Raw genomic sequence first — 22,370 nt, 5'->3', positions numbered from 1 at the left:
TCTTTTGTCTGTGTGTCTGTGTGTCTGTGTGTGTGTGTGTGTGTCTGTGTCTGTGTGTCTGTGTCTGTGTGTCTGTGTCTGTGTGTGTGTGTCTGTGTGTGTGTGTCTGTGTCGATTGATGTGATAGAGAGCAATATGACCCCTGGGAACGATGACGGATGGATTTTTACAATGCTGTGTGAGTGTGGAGTGTTTGCAGAAACCTGTAACTCCTTTTTCCTTGCACTGATGTTGCTGGGATCAGTGGGGAGATTGACTGTTACTGAAGGAGGGAGTGAAGCAGAAAAAATGAGGATGTTTGTGGCAAAGAACAAGCACTCAAAATGGAGAGAGTGTGCGTGGGGAATGTGTTGTGATCAGTGAGTGTGCGTGGGGAATGTGTTGTGATCAGCAGGACTGGGGGTAGGGTGAGTGGGTGGGTGTACACTGTGATCTGTTGCAGTCCATGGGAATGTAAGTGGGGTGGGTGCATTGTGTTCTAAGGGTGTGTTAGTGGGGTGTGTGCATTTTGCACAATAGGAGTGCAAGGGGGGGCATGAACATTGTGTTCAATGGGTGTGTAAGTGGGGAATGTGCATTGTGTTCAATAGGTATATGTATTGTGTTCATTGGGTGTGTAAGTGGGTTGTCATGATGTGGAGATGCCGGGTGATGGACTGGGGTTGACAATTGTAAACAATTTTACAACACCAAGTTATAGTCCAGCAATTTTATTTTAAATTCACAAGCTTTCGGAGGCTACCTCCTTCGTCAGGTGAACGATGTTTCACATCGTTCACCTGACGAAGGAGGTAGCCTCCGAAAGCTTGTGAATTTAAAATAAAATTGCTGGACTATAACTAAGTGGGTTGTGTTAGTCATTTCAGTGTGTGGGGGAGCATTGCGGTCAATCGGAGTGAACATGGGAGCAACAGAGCAATTCACGCAACACAAGTTGTGTGGTTGAAGTTATAGGTCACAATGTGTGTCTGTCTATGTTGTGTGTGTGTCTGTCTATGTTGTGTGTGTGTCTGTCTATGTTGTGTGTGTGTGTCTGTCTATGTTGTGTGTGTGTTGCTGGGTGTAGGAGGCATGCTGTTCATGTGGGAGTTTGCACCCCTTTCCCATTTTCCTTTAAACCTTGTCCTGGGGAGTTCACAGGTTCTGATTCCAGTCTTGCATTGAGTTGGCTGATCTCGGCTTAGACAGGGATTGGGGGGGGTGTGGGAGGTGGGGGGGGTGTGGGGGTGTGGGAGGTGGGGGTGGGGGGGTGTGGGAGGTGGGGGTGTGGGAGGTGGGGGTGGGGGGGGTGTGGGAGGTGGGGGGTGGGGGGGGTGTGGGAGGTGGGGGTGTGGGAGGTGGGGGTGTGTGGGAGGTGGGGGTGTGTGGGAGGTGGGGGTGTGTGGGAGGTGGGGGTGTGTGGGAGGTGGGGGTGTGTGGGAGGGGGGGGTGTGGGTGGGAGGTGGGGTGGGGGGGTGGGGGGGAGGTGGGGGGGGAGGGGGTGGGGGGGAGGTGGGGGGGAGGGGGTGGGGGGGGAGGGGGTGGGGGGGGAGTGGGGGGGAAGGAGGGAGGGAGGGTGGGTGGGTGTGTGGGAGGTGGGTGTGGGGGGGGAAGGAGGGAGGGGGGGGTGTGGGGGGTGTGTGTGTGTGGGAGGTGGGGGGGAGGGGGTGGGAGGTGGGGGTGGGGGGGGAAGGAGTGAGGAGGGGTGTGGGGGTGGGTGTGGAGGGGGTGGGTGTGGAGGGGGAGGGGAGGGGGTGGGTGTGGAGGGGGAGGGGGGTGGGTGTGGAGGGGGAGGGGGGTGGGAGGGGAGGGGGTGGGTGTGGAGGGAGGGGGTGTGCGGGGAGTGGAGGGGGGGAGGGGTGTGGGGGGGTGTGTGGAGGGGGAGGAGGGAGGGGTGTGGGAGGGGGGGTGGGTGTGGGGGGAGGGGGAGGGGGGGGAGAGTAGGCTGCCCTCAGCCGGAGAGGAAGGGGAAACTCAACCAATGATCTGGCTCCTAGAACGCTGATCAGTGACTCCCTTGTGCAGAGTGGGTGTGGGGGTATCGGGTGAGGATGGGGTGAGGGTGAGGGTGAGGATGGGGTGAGGGTGAGGATGGGCGATGGACTCACGGGTGTGGAATGAGGTGCGAGAGGGCAGCGAGCTCCCTTGTACCCCAGTAAGAGTTGGTGCCTTCAAGAGAGGAAAGGGGAAGATTGGAAGTAAAAACAGTTCAAACAAAGCCTGAGTTCTGAGAGCCATGGCTAAAATCCAGGAATGTAGGAAGAAAACATATTGATGTTCCTATTTTAAAAAAAAGAGAAAAAATATATGGAAGGAAATATTTTGAGAGTTAATAAGTCGTAAGGTTATGATTGGTGCTGCGACATCACAAGTCACGAGTACTCGGTCCTTATGTATTGTGTTTAAAAGCTAATTAGGAAGAAAAAAAAATTGTTTGCAAGTTGGTTGAAATTGTGCTTAGTTCGTGTGGTTTGGACCCAGTCCAGCTGGAGACGGAGAGAGTGCTAATTAATTAAGCTGTGACGTCTTCAGAATGAACATACTGTACACTCAACATTGTCTTCGAGCTGTCTAAAGGGGGTGAGTTAAAACGGGAGGTTATTTGCTCAAAGTGGACATGGAGTTCCAGAAACAAACCAAAGCCTCTCCTTGCCTGGCGTTTGGTCCCTTCCAATTAAATCTCAACTCCCGCAGCAAAAGGTATATTGGCCTTGGAGTGGGTACAGCGCAGATTCACCAGAATGATACCCATCAGATTGTACCCCAACAATATTAAGCGTCTTCAGGAAAGCAGGGGTGGGAAATAAACCAGAACTGGACGGCATTTACAGGGAGCTGCGACGACAGAGGGCGTGTTCTACGAACAAATGAAGATGACGGGCAGGAAAAGACCAACTGGTTCATCGAGCCTGCCCCACACCTCATGGTGCCTGGAGTATCCCAAAGAATGGCCCAGCTCCCTCTTGAAGGCAGAGAGTCAACATTTATCACAGCAGCTGGCTCACTACTCTCTGGGAAAAGAGGAACCGCCAACATCCAGTCTATTCCCACTCTTCCATAGTTTAAACTCCCCTGGTCCTCCCCAATCTGCCAAACTGAAATAATCTACCACACTATCTCCAGCCCTTCCATTACTTTATGGACCTCTATCAGGTCACCTCTAAGTCTATGCTGCTCTACAGTAAATAGACCCAGCTCTTTAAACCTATCAGAGTCAGACAGTGACTGTACGAGACTGTGACTGTGGTGTTCTCATCTCTCCATGTCCCTCAGTCCCTTCCCTCTCCAAAAACACACCTTAATTGCCTCTCTCACCCATTGTTGACTTCAATAGTCCACCTGTTAACCTATCCCACCAGTCTGTTTCCTTTTGGGTGGAAATGTTCCTAATTTTTCACTTGTGTTCCCTGGGATTTGACCATTCCTGGGCCAGCCTTCCCTTCAGGCAGGTCATCTCCTGTTTCCTAAGGAGATTTTCTCATCCTTAAATTCCCGCTACGTGCAATCATCTATGTCCCCCTCTCTCTGCTCCTCTGTACACCCTCCCAAAGGACCGTACTATCCTGTATCTTAATTTGCACCAAGTCCCGTTCACCCATCACGCCTGTGCTCGCTGTCCTACATTGGCTCCGGTCCGGCAACGCCTTGATATTAAAATTCTCATCATAGAACTTTATGGCACAGAAGGAGGCCATTCGTCCCATCGTGTCTGTGCCAGCAGGAGAAGAGCCATCCAGCCTAATCCCACTTTCCAGCTCTTGGTCCGTAGCCTTGTAGATTACGGCACTTCAAGTGTATATCTAAGTACTTTTTAAATGAGTTGAGGGTTTCTGCCTCTACCACCCTTTCAGGCAGTGAGTTCCAGACCCCCACCACCCTCTGGGTGGAAGTAAATTCTCCTCAGCTCCCCTCTAATCCTTCTACCAATTACTTTAAATCTATGCCCCCTGGTCACTGACCTCTCTGCTAAGGGAAATAGGTCCTTCCTATCCACTCTATCTAGGTCCCTCACAATTTTATACACCTCAATTAAATCTCCCCTCAGCCTCCTCTGTTCCAAAGAAAACAACCCCAGCCTATCCCCAATCTTCTCTTATAGCTAAAATTCTCCAGTCCTGGCAATATGCTCGTAAATGTCCTCTGTACCCTCTCTAGTGCAATCACGTCTTTCCTGTAATGTGACCAGAACTGTACACAGTACTGTAGCTGTGGCCTAACTAGTTTTTTTATATACTGTTCTAGCATAACCTCCCTGCTCTTATATTCTAAGCCTCGGCCAGTAAAGGGAACTATCCTGTATGCCTTCTTAACCACCTTATCTACCTGTCCTGCTACCTTCAGCGATCTGTGGACATGCACTCCAAGGTCCCTTTGTTCCTCTACACCTCTCAGTATCCTCCTATTTATACTGTATTCCCTTGCTCTCCCCAAATTACATGTCTCCGGATTGAACTCCATTTGCCACTTTTCTGCCCACCTGACCAGTCCATTGATATCTTCCTGCAGTCTACAGCTTTCCTCCTCACTATCAACTACAAGGCCAATTTTTGTATCATCTGCAAACTTCTTAATCATGTCTCCTACATTTAAATCTAAATCATTGATATATACCACAAAAAGCAAGGGACCTGGTACTGAGCCCTGTGGAACCCCACTGGATACAGCCTTCTAGTCACAAAAACACCCATCAACCATTACCCTTGCTTCCTTTTGCAATTTTGGATCCAACTTGCCACTTTCCTTTGGATCCCATGGGATTTTACTTTGTTGACCAGTCTGCCATGTGGGACCTTGTCAAAAGCCTTGCTAAAATCCATGTAGACTACATCAAACGTACTACCCTCATCAATCCTCCTTGTTGCCTCCTCAAAAAATTCAATCAAATTAGTCAGACAGGACCTTCCCGTAACAAATCCATGCTGACTGTCCTTGATTATCCCGTGCCTTTCTAAATCCCTCAGAATTGTTTCCAATAATTTTTCCCTCACCGAGGTTAGACTGACTGGCCTATAATTACTCGGTCTATCTCTTTCTCCCTTTTTAAACAACGATACAACGTTAGCAGTCCTCCAATCCTCCGGCACCATGCTTGTATCCAGTGAGGATTGGAAAATGATGGTCAGAGCCTCTGCTATTTCCTCCCTGGCTTCTCTTAACAGCCTGGGATACATTTCATCCGGGCCAAGCGATTTATCTACTTTCAAAGATGCTAAACTTAATATTTCCCCTCTCACTATGTTTATCCCATCCAATATTTCACACTCCTCCTCCTTAACTACAATCTCTGCATCGTCCCTCTCTTTTGTGAAGACAGACGCAAAATATTCATTAAGAACCATACTCACATCTTCCGCCTCCACACACAGGTTACCTCTTTGGTCTCTAATAGGCCCTATTCTTTCCTTAGTTATCCTCTTGCTTTTTATGTATTTATAAAACATCTTTGGGTTTTCCTTGATTTTACTCACCAGTATTTTTTCATGCCCTCTCTTTGCTTTCCTAATTTCCTTTTTAATGTCACCCCTGCACTTTCTATACTCCTCTAGGCTTTCTGCAGTATTGAGCTCTCGGTATCTGACATAAGCTTCCCTTTTTTTGCCTTATGCTGTATGCTCTTTGACATCCCGGGGGCTCTAGATTTGGGGGTCCCACCCTTTTTCTTGTTTTCAGATCCCTCCATGGCCTCCCACCCCCTCCCTATCTCTGTAAACTCCTCCAGCCCTACAACCCTCCGAGAACTCTGCGCTCCTCCAATTCTGGCCTCTTGTGCATCCCCCACTTCCTGGCTGAAAGTCACCCCACCCCACCCAACTATTGTCCAGTTGGACCATTCTGGTAAATCTCCACTGCACCCTCTCCAAGGCCTCGACATCCTGACAATTTCTGTTCACTGGGAATTTGATTCAGATCCAAAACCGGATGTAGTCTGCTGACTGGAAACAACGAGGATGGCTGGAAACATCGCATGGATGCAGGAAAGGATGCTATGCTAGGATTAAGTCACCTTTCTAGGCTGAGGTAGCTGACGTCCCATCCTGCTTGTGTTCTGCGACCTTCTCAACCTGGGGATTGCACGGTGCTGACACAAGTGTGTTCAGCTCAGCCCTGGTCAGACAACAACTACTACTATATAGCACCTTTAACGTAGTTAAACGTCCCAAGGTGCTTCACGGGAGCGATTATCAAACAAAATTTGACACCGAGCCACATAAGGAGATATTAGAACATGTCACTAAAAGCTTGGTCAAAGAGCTAGGTTTTAAGGAGCGTCTTAAAGGAGGTGGCGAGGTTCAGGGAGGGAATTCCAGAGCTTAGGAGCTTGACGGCTGAAGGCACGGCCGCCAATGGTGGGGCGATGAAAATCGAGGATGCGCAAGAGGCAAGAAGTGGAGGAGCACAGATCTCGGAGGGTTGTAGGACTGGAGGAGGTTACAGAGATAGGGAGGGGGCGGGAGGCCGTGGAGGGATTTGAAAACAAGGATGAGAATTTTAAAATCAAAGCAATACTTTAGGGAGTGAAAACTTGGGGTGGGGGAGAGGGGGAAGGAGAGAAAACAGAATACATAGTTTGCTGTCCAGATAGCCCCCTCTTTACTGGAAAGTCCTGAACATCTCTTAGCGATTCCCTTTCAATTTCCCGGTTCGCTTTGTTTTCGGTTTATTTATTCCCACTGCCTTTCATCATTCTCGCACTGATTTCAATCTTGTGTACAAATCACTATCATTTTCTTGTCACAGCTGACAGGTACTAGTGTTCGCTGATCTCGCCAAATGGGCATCATGGTTGAAGCCTCCACAGGAGGAATACATTCGCTGCGTTAAACAGCCGATGTACTCTGGGTGATTTATTGTTTAATCTGAAGTGTTTTATTTTAACTTTAAGTGTGTCATCTGTGGCTCAGTGGGCAGCACTCTCGCCTCTGAGTCTGAAGGTCGTGGGTTCGAGTCCCCACTCCAGAGACTTAAGCGCATAATACAGGCTGACGCTCCCAGTGCCGTACTGAGGGAGTGCTGCGCTGTCGGAGATGCCGTCTTTCGGATGAGACGTTAAACCCAGGCCCCGTCTGCCCCCTCAGGTGGACGTAAAAGATCCCATGGCACTATTTCGAAGAATGGCAGGGGAGTTCTCCCCAGTGTCCTGACCAATATTTATCCCTGAAACACCGCTAAAACAGATTATCTGATCGTTTATCTCGTTGCTGTTTGTGGGATCTTGCTGTGCGCAAATTGGCTGCTACGTTTCCTACATTACAACTATGACTACACTTCAAAAGTGCTCTGGGACGTCCTGAGGTCGTGAAAGGCGCTATATAAATGCAAGTTTTTTTTTCCTTTTATTCCTTCCTGTTGCTGGGCTATTTGATTATGGAGGGCCTCGCAGCCTAGTCCGATCCTGTTCAATCTTTGTGTGTGTGTGTGTATTCACTCTCGCTCTTGCACACTTTCCAGCAAGTGTCTCCGGACGGTGATCCGGAGCCGAGTGTCCCCCTCCCACCCCAAGGATGCTGAAGCTGACTGTGTGTACCCTGGGGTGAGCTGAGCACTGATGGGGAATTGATCCCAGGGACCATCCTGCTCTCTCATTTACTGACTGAAAGGAGAAATGGTTAAAGTAGAGGGTTTATTTAAATGCATATAGATGGTAAACTATATTGCTAATATTGTAGCTGCTGCAGTCAAAATGTTTCCTGTGCAACCCATTCCCAGCCCTCCCAACCTGGCAGGATTTCACCTGCTCTCGAGCCTCCTCCCGTTGAACAGTGCTCCTGTTCCCTTAAGCTGTGATGTTTTCACAGCCGAGCGAAGCCCAGGAAGATGTTGACACTGAATAATAAATTGTGAAAGTGATGCGGTTCCAGGCACAGCGACATGATTTAGATCAGTGGAAACGAGCACTTCCTTCAATCGCAAATGAATCCACGAGTCTGTGTCTGGAGCACAAATACCGGCATTAAAACAGGGACCGTCTGAATCACATTAAAATGCTGCAACTGTCTTCTAAAGGAAGGAGAGGAAAGGCTTGCATTTTATATAGCGCCTTTCGTGCTATAGGCGTCAGGACGTCCCAAAGCGCTTTACAGCCAATGAAGTACTTTTTGAAGCGTAGTCAATATTGTAATGCAGGAAATGTGGCAGTCAATTTGCGCACAGCAAGATCCCACAAACAGCGACGTGAGAAATGATCAGATAATTTTTTTAGTGATGTTGGTTGAGGGATAAATATTGGCCCCAGGACACCGGGGAGAACTCCCTATCTCATCTTCGAAATAGTGGCTGTGGGATCTTTTACCTCCACCTGAGAGGGCAGACCGGGCCTCGGTTTATGTCTCATCTAGTACTAGGAGGGGTGTGCCTGTGTGCGTCAGTGCTTTGTGTTACGTGCGTGCCACAGAACTCATTTAAAGTGTTGGTACAAGTACATTATAGGAGAAATTGCACATGCGTTACTAAGTGTTAATATTGTGTGATGACATTTAGTTTTTTTCACCTCAAATCTCTGCCATCTCCCACGACCAGTGACAGACCTGTCACCACCAGTACCTCACCCTAGTGTTGATCAGTCCACAATGCTCTCTCCAGACACATCTCAGGTTTGTAAGGACAGAATCAATAATTGTTCTGCTGGGTATTGTGCAGTTCACTTCACGGTGACGACAAACTTTTTTTGTCATTTGTCTGTGCATCATAGAATTATAGAATCTTACAGCACAGAAGGAGGCCATTTGGCCCATCGTGCCTGTGCTGGCTCTTAGAAAGAGCTATCCAATTAGTCCCATTCCCCATCTCTTTCCTCATAGCCCTGCAAATTTTTCCCCTTCAAGTATTTATCCAAATCCCTTTTGAAAGTTACTATTGAACCTGCTTCCACCGCCCTTTCAGGCAGCGCATTCCAGATCATCATAACTCGCTGCGTTAAAAAAAAATCTCCTCATCTCCCCTATCTAAATATAAGAGCAATTGTAGTTCAGATTTAAAGTGGAGTTTTTTCTGTCCCTCAGTTTAGAATGGAGGATCAGAGACTCTCTGGTTGTGAGAGTGAGTGAGTTACAGTAAAATATTTGATCCCTGATTGGGAAGGGTCTGTTTAAAAAATGCAAACGGAAACCCTTAAAAGTGTGGACTGCTTGGTAAACACGTCATCCCTCACCGCAGCAAGTGGGCCCGGCGATTCAGTATTAATCTCGGGGGAAATATCTTGAGATTCTGCGTGTTGTGGGAGAAATGGTGCTCGTACTTCGATGTTCGATTTAATCAAGGTTGATGGGCAGCCCCCTCTATTCAAAGGGAGAGATGGAACCAGTGTTGACAGATCTACAGAGATTGTTCTCGTAATGAGATTTCAGAAGGAAAGGAGCTCCATGAGCAGAGCCAGCAAAGGCTGGTTTCAGAGAGCCGACAGATATTGTTGATCTGTCTCCTACCCACAGGAGATGTTCTACAGAAGTGAGGGCAGTCATAGGTGACTGACACGTGATGATCCCGGTACGCTGTACCTTTAACTGTGTTGTCTTGTACTTGTAGTATCGCCCAGGTCCATGTATTTTTTTATAAACTATGTGTAAATAAATCTGATTTGTTACTTTAGCCTGTCAAAGTGCATCTTACAGATGGATATATTCTGTCTTTTTGATTGACGGGAGATGAAGAAAGAATACTACCTGAATTCCATTCTGCCTATGTTATGGCCATTGTTTAGCCCTGAGCTTTGCAGCCCAGGACACATACTCCTGGATCACGAGGGTTAGACTGGCTCAGTCACACGGAGACTGATACAACCCCCGTTCCGCTTCACTGAAACCCTCGTGTAAACCCCGGCTGTACCTTGGTGCACGCAGCGTTTCTGTGCAGGGTTGGGTGTGTCAAGCTGTGTGAGTTATGTACAGGCTCTGTGCGTACAGATGCATACTGTGTGGGGTATGAGGCCTTGCTGACTTGACTGTGTTCCTTTCCGCTAGGGTCATTGGAGGATTAGCTTCCTCGATGGAATGAAACTGACGGGGAGAGAAGCAGAGGGAGGAGTTTAAAGGGGGAGAGAAAATAGGGAAAGAGTGAGAGAGAATGCTATTTACAGAGCACCATCCGCACTTAGTCATTTGGAGTGAGATTTGCAGAGTTTGGTTTGAAACTGTAGCCTATTTTCATAGCGCTCTGGGTTCTTGTTTTTCAAAAAAAGATTGTGCGCTGAGTGTTTAAATGGGTTTGTGATCGAGCTTATTCTTTTTGATCATTAAATCTCATTCCTTACAGTTCCCTGACCTTGACAGCTCTGGGTAATAATGAAGGGAGTGAGGAAAGTCAGGAAATAATTGAAGCAATGCACAGCTCGAAAGGGACGGAGAAATAATGGCCGGAAGAAGAGAGTGGCTGTTAGTGGGGAGGGCAGGAGACGTAGGGAGTGAGAGCAAGTCTGGGGTGAGAGAGAATCGCTGCACTGGAGCAAGTGAGCAACGCTGGTGGAGTAATTCTGCTAGCGTTACGCAGTTGAATTCTGTAAACAGTCTAATATAAGATGTGTGCAGTCCTTTCAAACCCATTCTCTACATGTCTGCTCATCTTCCCACTACCGCCCGCCCACCCCCCCCCCCCCCCCCTCCATTTCTAAAACAACCAGCTGCTGTCTTTAATACTTGGACACAAAGCCAATCGAATGTTGACTACAGGGGCAAAACATTAAGAGTACAAACCAGAGATAGCCGTGACCGAACTCTACCGTCCTCTGGTCAGACCGCACCTTGAGTACTGGTCACTGAGACACAACAACTCCTGTTTATACAGTGCCTTTAACGTAGTGAAATGTCCCAAGGCGCTTCACAGGAGCATAAATCAGACAAAATTTGACACCGAGCCTCGAAGAGGTAGAGAGGCGGAGAGGTTTAGGGAGGGAATTCCAGAGCTTAGGGCCCAGGCAGCTGAAGGCACGGCCGCCAATGGTGGAGCGATTAAAATCGGGGATGCACAAAAGGCTAGAATTGGAGGAGCGCAGAGATCTCAGAGGGTTGTAGGATTGGAGGAGGTTACAGAGATAGGGAGGGGCGAGGGCCATGGAGGGATTTGAACACGGGGATGAGAATTTTAAAATTGAGGCGTTGCCGGACTGGGAGTCAATGTAGGTCAGTGAGCACAGGGGGTGATGGGTGAACGGGACTTGGTGCGAGTTAGGATACGGGCAGCAGAGTTTTGCATGAGCTCAAGTTTACAGAGAGTGGAAGGTGGGAGGACCGGCCAGGAGAGCATTGGAATAGTCATGGGAGACATTTGAGTGCTGGAGGCGGTGCAGAGACTAATCCCCAGTGTCAGGCGGTCTGAGTTATGAAGAAAGACTGGAGATACTTGGGCTGTTTGACTTGGAAAGGAGGTGTCTGAGAGGTGACCTTATAGAAGAGTATAAGTGATAGTCGAAAAGGTAAATCTGGAATATTACATTAAGTTGCAAGAGGACCACATAGGCTCATACTAGTAAAGGGTAACTTTTGGACTTATATTAGGAGGTTATTCACACGGAGAGTGATCGACACATGGAATGGACTCAATGGAGGAGTGGAGAAGAAAACCTTGGAATCATTTAAGGGCCAATTGGGTGCAACAATGGGGGGAGCCTAGGGTCGCTGTGGATGGATAGGCTGAATGTACTTCATCATCCAGAATTATGTTGTGATATTGTCCTAGCACCTACGGGAATGGCTGGCAAATTTGGCTCCACTTCAGACCACCTGCAGTTGGCCAAATCTTCACGCTCCTCGAGTTTTCTTCAGGTTGGAAGGCTCGAGTCTGCCAGTTGTCCCATGCCAATCTTTAGCTCGCTGTACGTGATGAGACTGCAACAAATCTGTGGGTCTCTTGCCTGTCAGATTGTATTTGTAAGAAGAGAGAAGAACTTGCATTTCTGTAGTGCCTTCTCTTGTCTTTCAGAAATGTCCCAAAACGCTTCACGGCCGCTGAATTACTTTTGAAGTACAGTCACTGGTGTTTTGTAGGGAAATGCGGCAGCCCATTTGAGCACGGCAAGCTCCCATAAACAGCCAAGAGATAAACGAGCAAATAATCTGTTTTTTGATGGTGTTTGTTGAGTCAGTTTGTGTCTAATCTTTCCTGGTCCATATTTTCTCCCCTCCCTGAATCAACATCTTATCTTGCAGCTTGTGCTTGAAACATCACTTCACTCTAAACTGTCCCATGTCATTCAGGCGGGCAACTTTTTTTCCTCAGGATATGGGCATCAATTTATTGCCCCTCTCTAGTTGCCCCTTGAGAAGGTGGTGGTGAGCCGCCTTCTTGAACCGCTGCAGTCCGTGTGGTGAAGGTTCTCCCACAGTGCTGTTAGGAAGGGAGTTCCAGGATTTTCACCCAGCGACAATGAAGGAACGGCGATATATTTCCAAGTGGGGATGGTGTGTGACTCGGAGGGGGACTTGGAGGTGATGGTGTTCCCATGCACCTGCTGCCCTTGTCCCTCTAGGTGGTGGAGGTGATGGGTTTGGGAGATTGTTGTTGAGGGGATAGAGCGATAATTATTTTATTCTAAAAGTTTCAACCATGTTATCTGAGAACTACAGACAGGAATACTGCTGTGTCATGCCAGGGGTTTCAAAATAATCTTGTTTGCAATGTTACAAATCGTCAGCTCTTTCATCTCTCCCCTCGTGGTTTCTGTTAGTCCCTTCTGTAACAAGATGAAGAACAAAGTGGCTTTAGTGAAGGCAAATTAACGTTAGTATTTTTAGATCCTGCTTGAGGACCGCCCGATGCAGAGACCTCATCTCTCCTGTTGCAGCCTGAGTGAATGAAGAACAGGCATTGAAGCAAGTGTCACAAGGCTCCTTTCATGTGACCCGAGCCATTGTCGATTGTGCTGGACACTTGGCCGCCTCTCTGTTCAGTTTCAAACGATAGAATTTCTGCACCTCTATCTTATATTTTTTTATTTAAAAACTAGTCAGTCTCTTGTGGCTTTGCACACAGAATCAAAAACCAACTGCAGTCTTCAGCTGAAGCTGGGTTAGTGGGCAGGAGATAATTGGGCCAGAATGTGCTCGATGTAACTCAGTCCTTACATCGAATGTACAGCACAGACACAGGCCATTCGGCCCAACTGGTTTGTGCCGGTGATTGTGCTCCACACGAGCCTCCTCCCTCTCTACTTCATCTCACCCTATCAGCATATCCTTCTGTTCCTTTCTCCCTCATGTGTTTATCGAGCTTCCCCTTAAATACATCAACGTTATTCACCTCAACCACTCCTTGTGGTAGCGAGTTCCACATTCTAACCACTCCCTGGGTAAAGAAGTTTCTCCTGAATTCCCTATTGGATTTATTAGTGATTATCTTATATTCATGGCCCCTAGTTTTGGTCTCTCCCACAAGTGGAAACATCTTCTCTATGTCTACCCTATCAAACCTTTTCATAATCTTAAAGACCTCTTTTCAGGTCACCCCTCAGCCTTCTCTTTTCTAAAGGGCCCCAGCCTGTTCAATCTTTCCTGATAGGTATAACCTCTCAGTTCCGTTTTAAAATAATTAATTCTGTCTTTATTTTTATATTTGTATCATCAACTCGTTTGTCCAATTTATTTGGGAAACTGTCGGCCAGTGAGCGGGCTACAGAGCAGTTTCAATTATAAATGTGGACACAAGAATTTATAATGGTAAAAGTTGGCAGGAAGTGCACCCAGACATAAGATTATTAATATATTAAATAGGTCTTAGCTATCTCTGTAATCGCTTCCAATTCTGGTCTTTTGCGCATGCGCATCCCCGATTTAGATCCATCATTGGCGGCCGTGCCTTTAGCTGCCTAGACCCTAAACTCTGGAAATCTCTCTGCCTCTCTCTCCTTTAAAGATGCTCCTTAAAACCTACCTCTTTGACCAAGCTTTTGATCATCTGTCCTAATATCTCCTTATAGTGGCTCAGTGTCAAGTTGTTTGTGAAGTTGTGTGTCTGTGTCTGTGTCTGTCTGTCTGGTAGGGGGAGTAAGGAGGACAGGATGAGACTTGGCTTCGATGCCCTCCACAGTTAAACAGCTCGCAAAGAATGGCCGCTTGGGTGAATTGCAGGACGGACGCCTGATGCCTGGGAGTTATACCCGAGCAAAGAGTCAGCAAAATTCAGGAGGGCGAAAAATAGCAGAAAAGTAAAGTCCGAGATCAGGTCGTAAATGGATGTAGGATTGATGGAGTGAAGAGACCACCTGTGATGTGAGGCAGTGCCCTTGTTCGTAAATATTGTACCCTCCGGCTCGCGCTCTCTCTCTCTCTCTCTGTCTATCTGGGTGGCAGGCGATCGAGTGCAGACGGTAACATTCCTTTAGCCAGCGTCTGACACTTGATTAAACTGGATGCCGTGCCCATGCGGTTGTCATGGCAGCACTCCTAGGAGTTGGTTACGTGATGCTGCATCGAGTGGAATCTGTTTAAAGCAGCGTTTCTCAAACTGTGTCGTTCAGAGTTAGTTACCAAAATGGTCGTCAGGCAAATGTTAATGGTTTTGTAAAATAACATTACTGGTTTGAGGTGATGGGAGCCTGTAAGATTTAAAGCACTGCTATAGCACTAAGCTGCACTGTGGGCCTGGCTGAGGCCTCACTGGGCCGGGACCGGGCCGAGCTGTAACGCCTGTACTAGATCTGCGCTCTCCCTCTTTATCTGCAGATGTTTTCGATTGTAGTCTTTGGATCGATCGTCAACGAAGGTTACGTGAACCGGCCGAGTGAGGTGGAGCAACACTGCATCTTCAACCGCAACCCTAACGCCTGTAACTACGGCATCACCATCGGCGTGCTGGCCTTCTTCGGAAGCATGGCCTTCCTCGCTCTCGATGCCTATTTCCCGCAGATCAGCAGCGTGAAGGACCGGAAAAAGGTGGTCCTGGGCGACATTGGATTTTCAGGTCAGTGTGTGTCATTGTTAATGGACCTTGTTGGTAACTCCTGGGCAAAGAGCAATTACACCCATCACCCCTGTGCTCTACATTGGACCCCCGACGCATCCAGTTTAAAATGATCATCCTCGTGTTTAAATCCCTTCTTGGCCTCGCCCTCTCCCTATCTCTGTCAGCCGTGGCTCAGTGGGCAGCACTCTTGCCTCTGAGTCAGAAGGTCGTGGGTTCAAGTCCCACTCCAGAGACTGGAGCACAAAATCCAGGCCGACGCTCCCAGTGCAGTACCGAGGGAGTGCTGCACTGTCGGAGGTGCTGTCTTTCGGATGAGATGTTAAAGCGAGGCCCCGTCTGCCCCCTCGGGTGGATGTATAGAACCATAGAAAGGTTACAGCACCGAAGGAGGCCATTCGGCCCATCAAGTCCATGCCGACTCTATGCAAGAGCAATCCAGCTAGTCCCACTCCCCTGCCCTATCCCTGTAGCCCTGCAAATTTTTTCCTTTCAAGTACTTATCCAGTTCCCTTTGGGAGGCCATGATTGAATCTGCCTCCACCACCCCCTCGGGCAGCGCATTCCAGATCCTAACCACTCGCTGTGTGAAAAAAAGTTTTTCCTCATGTCGCCTTTGGTTCTTTTGCCAATCACCTTAAATCTCTGTCCGCTGGTTCTTGACCCTTCCGCCAATGGGAACAGTTTCTCTCTACTGTCTAGATATTCATGATTTTGAATACCTCTATCAAATCTCCTCGCAACCATCTCTGTTCCAAGGAGAACAATCCCAGCTTCTCCAGTCTGTCCATGTAACTAAAGTCCCTCATCCCTGGAATCATTCCAATAAATCTCTTCTCCACCCTCTTTAAGGCCTTCACGTCTTTCCTGAGGTGCGGTGCCCAGAACTGGACACAATACTCTAAATACTCCAGTTGTAGCCGAACCAGTGTTTTATAAAGGTTCATCATGACTTCCATACTTTTGTACTCTGTGTCTCTATTTATAAAGCCCAGGATCCCGTATGCTTTTTTAACCACTTTCTCAACCTGCCCTGCCACCTTCAACGATTTGTGCACATACTCCCCCAGATCTCTCTATTCCTGCACCCCTTTTAGAATTGTGCCCTCTAGTTTATATTGCCTCTCCTCGTTCTTCCTACCGAAATGTATCACTTCGCATTTTTATGCGTTAAATTTCATCTGCCACGTGTCCGCCCATTCCCAGCAGCCTGTCTATATCCTCTTGAAGTCCATCACTATCCTCCTCACTGTTCACTACACTTCCAAGTTTTGTGTCATCTGCAAATTTTGAAATTGTGCCCTGTACACCCAAGTCCAAGTCATTGATATATATCAAGAAAAGCAGTGGTCCCAGCACTGACCCCTGGGGAGCACCACTGTACACCTCCCTCCAGTCCGAAAAACAACCGTTCACCACTACTCTCTATTTCCTGTCCCTTAGCCAATTCTGTATCCATGTTGCTACTGCCCCCTTTATTCCATGGGCCGCAATCTTGATGATAAGCCTACCGTGCGGCACTTTATCAAACGCCTTTTAAAAGTCCATATACACCACATCAACCGCATTGCCCTTATCTACCCTCGCTGTTACCTCATCAAAAAACGCTGTCGGGTTAGTTAAACACGATTTGCCTTTAACAAATCCGTGCTGGCTTTCCCTAATCAATCCACTGTCGTCCAAGTGACAGTTAATTCTGTCCCGGATTATCGTTTCTAAAAGTTTCCCCACCGCTGAGGTTAAACTGACTGGCCTATCGTTGTTGGGTAAAAGATCTCAAGGTACTATTTCGAAGAAGAGCAGGGGAGTTCTCCCCGGTGTCCTGGGCCAATATTTATCCCTCAACCAACATCACTAAAAAACAGATTATCTGGTCATTATCACACTGCTGTTTGTGGGCTCTTGCTGTGCGCAAATTGGCTGCCGCATTTCCTACATTACAACAGTGACTGCATTTCAAAAAGTACTGCATTGGATGAAAAGTGCTTTGGGATTTCCTGAGGTTGTGAAAGGCGCTATATAAATGCAAATCTTTCCTACTGGCACATTAGTAGCAAAAATTACTTGAAGGGAATGGCCACCTTTCTTTCTTTAAACCTTCTCCAGCCCTCCTCGAACCTTCCATTCCTCTTCCTCTGGCCTTCTGTGCGTTCCCCCTTCCTTCACCCCGCTGTTAGCGGCCATGCCTTCAGCCGCCTAGGCCCCACGTTCTGGAATTCCCTCCCTAAACCTCTTCGCCTCACCACTTCCCTCTCCTCCTTTTAAGTCCATCCTTGAAAACCACTTCTTTGACCAAGTGTTTGGTCACCCCCTCCCGCCCGCCTCCTTCAGATGCACAATGGCCCGGTGGGTTACCCGGTGTGGTACTGGGCACTGAACAATAGGAGGGGTTCGGGCTGGATCCCTGGAGCTGGGCGGAGTCAGCTTGGCTCAGCAGAGGGCACCCACTGAGCTACGGAGGGCAAAGTCCAGCCATGGCTGTCCAATGACCTCTGGCCATGCGTTGTCAGCAGGTGAGGACTGGATCAGGTTTGATGGTGATGCTTTCCCCAGTCAAATAGCCAGCTGCCTGGGCTCACCCATGAAGAATTGGCACTCGGTTGAGGTAGTGGAGGTTGATGGTTCCTGAGGAACTCATTGCCTGGCCCACCCCCCCATTGAGAGTCAGCGTGATCCCGGGAAGGGATAGAGAGCGGGTCACAGCTCCAGTAGGATCAAAAGTTACAGTTCTCCTATTTTTAACATTTTTTATTCCCCTCCAAACAGTGTTTTGGTCCTTCCTGTGGTTTGTTGGATTCTGTTTCCTCACCAACCAGTGGCAGATGACGAACCTGGAGGATGATAACCCGTTGAAGGAAGGGGCAGATGCTGCTCGAGCAGCCATCACATTCTCCTTCTTCTCCATCTTCACCTGGGTGAGTTCTTGACGCTCAACGGTCGAGCTGTTCCATTTTCAATCCCCTGCACCCTGACAGGATGAGCGGAGGGGGTGACTGGTGGGGGGGGATAGCTGAGCGGAGAGGGTAGCAGAGTGGGTTGGAAGCTGTTCCCTTCACACCCCCCCAGGACCTGGGGTCCAATCCACACCCAAACTATTAAGGGTTGACTGTATCCTCTTGTCCGTTGACTTTAGTGCTTCTGTTGGACTCGACTTCGGGGCCCATCTTCATTCAGTCCCCATCTGGCATGAGCCCAGTGCTGAAAACTTGCCCTAATTTAATGCTTCAGGAGGATTTCATGAGGACTTACGACCAACTTCCCTAGATCAGAGCAAGGGTTGGAGTTGGGGCTTTGACACTTTGGGTCCCAATTACCCATCAGAGCCTCGTCGAATCACCCATTAAATCTCACTATGTGGTCGGCGTAGGAAATGGTGCTGTGGGCGGCTATCATCGCAATTGGAGGTAAGGGACAGTGTAGAGGGAGCTTTACTCTGTATCTAACCCTGTACCTGCCCTGGGAGTGTTTGATGGGACAGTGTAGAGGGAGCTTTACTCTGTATCTAACCCTGTACCTGCCCTGGGAGTGTTTGATGGGACAGTGTAGAGGGAGCTTTACTCTGTATCTAACCCTGTACCTGCCCTGGGAGTGTTTGATGGGACAGTGTGGAGGGAGCTTTACTCTGTATCTAACCCGTCTTATAAAGCTAACACTTGGGAAGAGAGTAAATGACGAATTTTTAAGCTTTGACGTTTTGCAGCTCCCGTGTTATTGCTGTGTGCAGCAAGACATGCAGCCTTGTGTATAAAACTGGCATTTTTACTCCCTGGTGATTACTGTGCCTTTCCTCCAATTCCCACGCCTTCCTTTTGCAGGGTTACCTGGTGCTTTTTGCCATGGATCGATTAAAGGACATCACCTTCACTGAGGAGTACAATAAATTGTTTCCATCACAGCCAACCCCCTCCGCTCGCTTAACTGCCCTGACCCGCACTGCTTTCACACACTCTGTCTCTTAAATTCAGGGGTTGAACACTGCGTACGGGGTGACACCTGATCTGAATGCAAACAATCCCGCTTGCCGAGGCATCTCTGCCTTCTGCTGCGATAACTCAATGCCTGCAACTGGATCCTGGTTAATGAGAAGTGAAAAGCCCGGTGTTCAAACAGGACTCGATTCAGGCACCGGGAGCTGCACGATTCAGGAGGTGCAGTTTCACAAGCTCCCCCCTCGTTTCTTCCCCCTCCCTGCCTCCCCCCCCCCTGCCTCCCCCCCCCCCCTCCCTCTTTCTTCCCCCCCCCCCTCCCTCTTTCTTCCCCCCCCCCTCCCTCTTTCTTCCCCCCCCCCTCCCTCTTTCTTCCCCCCCCCCCCTCCTCTTTCTTCCCCCCCCCCTCCCTCTTTCTTCCCCCCCCCTCCCTCTTTCTTCCCCCCCCCCCTCCCTTTCTTCCCCCCCCCCTCCCTCTTTCTTCCCCCCCCCCTCCCTCTTTCTTCCCCCCCCCCTCCCTCTTTCTTCCCCCCCCTCCCTCTTTCTTCCCCCCCCTCCCTCTTTCTTCCCCCCCTCCCCTCTTTCTTCCCCCCCCTCCCTCTTTCTTCCCCCCCCTCCCTCTTTCTTCCCCCCCCTCCCTCTTTCTTCCCCCCCCTCCCTCTTTCTTCCCCCCCCTCCCTCTTTCTTCCCCCCCCTCCCTCTTTCTTCCCCCCCCTCCCTCTTTCTTCCCCCCCCTCCCTCTTTCTTCCCCCCCCTCCCTCTTTCTTCCCCCCCCTCCCTCTTTCTTCCCCCCCCCTCCCTCTTTCTTCCCCCCCTCCCTCTTTCTTCCCCCCCCTCCCTCTTTCTCCCCCCCCTCCTCTTTCTTCCCCCCCCTCCCTCTTTCTTCCCCCCCCCTCCCTCTTTCTTCCCCCCCCCTCCCTCTTTCTTCCCCCCCCCTCCCTCTTTCTTCCCCCCCCCTCCCTCTTTCTTCCCCCCCCTCCCTCTTTCTTCCCCCCCCTCCTCTTTCTCCCCCCCCCTCCCTCTTTCTTCCCCCCCCCTCCCTCTTCTTCCCCCCCCTCCCTCTTTCTTCCCCCCTCCTCTTTCTTCCCCCCCCTCCCTCTTTCTTCCCCCCCCCTCCCTCTTTCTTCCCCCCCCCTCCCTCTTTCTTCCCCCCCGCCCTCCCTCTTTCTTCCCCCCCCCTCCTCTTTCTTCCCCCCCCCTCCCTCTTTCTTCCCCCCCCTCCCTCTTTCTTCCCCCCCCCTCCCTCTTTCTTCCCCCCCCCTCCCTCTTTCTTCCCCCCCCTCCCTCTTTCTTCCCCCCCCCCCTCCCTCTTTCTTCCCCCCCCCTCCCTCTTTCTTCCCCCCCCTCCCTCTTTCTTCCCCCCCTCCCTCTTTCTTCCCCCCCCTCCCTCTTTCTTCCCCCCCCTCCCTCTTTCTTCCCCCCCTTCCTCTTTCTTCCCCCCCCTCCCTCTTTCTTCCCCCTCCCCCCTTCCCTCTTTCTTCCCCCCTTCCCTCTTTCTTCCCCCCCTTCCCTCTTTCTTCCCCCCCTTCCCTCTTCTTCCCCCCCTCCCTCTTTCTTCCCCCCCCTCCCTCTTTCTTCCCCCCCTCCCTCTTTCTTCCCCCCCTCCCTCTTTCTTCCCCCCCTCCCTCTTTCTTCCCCCCTCCCTCTTCTTCCCCCCCTCCCTCTTTCTTCCCCCCTCCCCTCTTTCTTCCCCCCCCCTCCCTCTTTCTTCCCCCCCCCTCCCTCTTTCTTCCCCCCCCCTCCCTCTTTCTTCCCCCCCCTCCCTCTTCTTCCCCCCCCTCCCTCTTTCTTCCCCCCCCTCCCTCTTTCTTCCCCCCCCTCCCTCTTTCTTCCCCCCCCTCCCTCTTTCTTCCCCCCCCTCCCTCTTTCTTCCCCCCCCTCCCTCTTTCTTCCCCCCCCTCCCTCTTTCTTCCCCCCCCTCCCTCTTTCTCCCCCCCCTCCTCTTTCTTCCCCCCCCTCCCTCTTTCTTCCCCCCCCTCCCTCTTTCTTCCCCCCCTCCCTCTTTCTTCCCCCCCCTCCCTCTTTCTTCCCCCCCCTCCCTCTTTCTTCCCCCCCTCCCTCTTTCTTCCCCCCCTCCCTCTTTCTTCCCCCCCCTCCCTTTCTTCCCCCCCTCCCTCTTTCTTCCCCCCCTCCCTCTTTCTTCCCCCCCTCCCTCTTTCTTCCCCCCCTCCCTCTTTCTTCCCCCCCCCTCCCTCTTTCTTCCCCCCCCCTCCCTCTTTCTTCCCCCCCCCTCCCTCTTTCTTCCCCCCCCCCTCCCTCTTTCTTCCCCCCCCCTCCCTCTTTCTTCCCCCCCCCTCCCTCTTTCTTCCCCCCCCCTCCCTCTTTCTTCCCCCCCCCTCCCTCTTTCTTCCCCCCCCCCTCCCTCTTTCTTCCCCCCCCCCTCCCTCTTTCTTCCCCCCCCCCTCCCTCTTTCTTCCCCCCCCCCTCCCTCTTTCTTCCCCCCCCCCTCCCTCTTTCTTCCCCCCCCTCCCTCTTTCTTCCCCCCCCTCCCTCTTTCTTCCCCCCCCTCCCTCTTTCTTCCCCCCCCTCCCTCTTTCTTCCCCCCCCTCCCTCTTTCTTCCCCCCCCTCCCTCTTTCTTCCCCCCCCTCCCTCTTTCTTCCCCCCCCTCCCTCTTTCTTCCCCCCCCTCCCTCTTTCTTCCCCCCCTCCCCCCTTCCCTCTTTCTTCCCCCCCTCCCCCCTTCCCTCTTTCTTCCCCCCCTCCCCCCTTCCCTCTTTCTTCCCCCCCCTCCCCCCCTCCCTCTTTCTTCCCCCCCTCCCCCCTTCCCTCTTTCTTCCCCCCCTCCCCCCTTCCCTCTTTCTTCCCCCCCTCCCCCCTTCCCTCCCCCCCTCCCCCCTTCCCTCTTTCTTCCCCCCCTCCCCCCTTCCCTCTTTCTTCCCCCCCTCCCCCCTTCCCTCTTTCTCCCCCCCTCCCCCCTTCCCTCTTTCTTCTCTCTTCCCCCCCCCCCCCCCCAGCATATTCCTGATCCTGACCACTCGCTGTGTGAAAATGTTTTTCCTCAGGTCACCTTTGGTTCTTTTGCCAATCAGCTTAAATCTGTGTCCTCTGGTCATTGACCTGTCCGCCAATGGGAACAGTTTCTCTCTATCCAGACCCTTCATGATTTTGAATACCTCCCATCAAATCTCCTCGCGACCGTCCCTTCACCCCTGGTGTTTCCCCCCCCCCCCCTTCACCCCTGGTGTTCCCCCCCCCCTTCACCCCTGGTGTTTCCCCCCCCCCCCTTCACCCCTGGTGTTCCCCCCCCCCTTCACCCCTGGTGTTCCCCCCCCCCTTCACCCCTGGTGTTTCCCCCCCCCTTCACCCCTGGTGTTTCCCCCCCCCCCCCCTTCACCCCTGGTGTTTCCCCCCCCCCCCCCTTCACCCCTGGTGTTTCCCCCCCCCCCCCCTTCACCCCTGGTGTTTCCCCCCCCCCCTCCACCCCTGGTGTTTCCCCCCCCGCCTTCACCCCTGGTGTTTCCCCCCCCGCCTTCACCCCTGGTGTTTCCCCCCCCGCCTTCACCCCTGGTGTTTCCCCCCCCCCGCCTTCACCCCTGGTGTTTCCCCCCCCCGCCTTCACCCCTGGTGTTTCCCCCCCCC

At 51.0% G+C, this 22,370-nt stretch overlaps 1 protein-coding gene across 7 annotated transcripts in view; it reads left to right on the top strand.

The window, feature by feature from the left end:
- LOC137305485 (synaptogyrin-1-like) overlaps positions 1–22,370 on the top strand; it is a 31,730-nt gene that overhangs the window by 2,874 nt on the left and 6,486 nt on the right. For 6 of the 7 annotated variants that reach the window (XM_067974329.1, XM_067974326.1, XM_067974328.1 and 3 more), the window contains exons 2-3: positions 14,628–14,865; positions 17,632–17,780. In XM_067974329.1, the coding sequence (XP_067830430.1) occupies positions 14,628–14,865; positions 17,632–17,780 (387 nt within the window). Of the gene's footprint in view, positions 1–14,627; positions 14,866–17,631; positions 17,781–18,680; positions 19,173–22,370 lie in introns of those variants that run through there. The other variant, XM_067974330.1, reaches the window with a different exon arrangement.

The sequence above is a fragment of the Heptranchias perlo genome, chromosome 40 (genome assembly GCF_035084215.1).
Source record: "Heptranchias perlo isolate sHepPer1 chromosome 40, sHepPer1.hap1, whole genome shotgun sequence".
In the NCBI taxonomy this organism is placed as follows: Eukaryota; Metazoa; Chordata; class Chondrichthyes; order Hexanchiformes; family Hexanchidae; genus Heptranchias; species Heptranchias perlo.
Note: the sequence above shows the minus strand (reverse complement) of the source record. Positions and strands in the feature narration are given on the sequence as shown.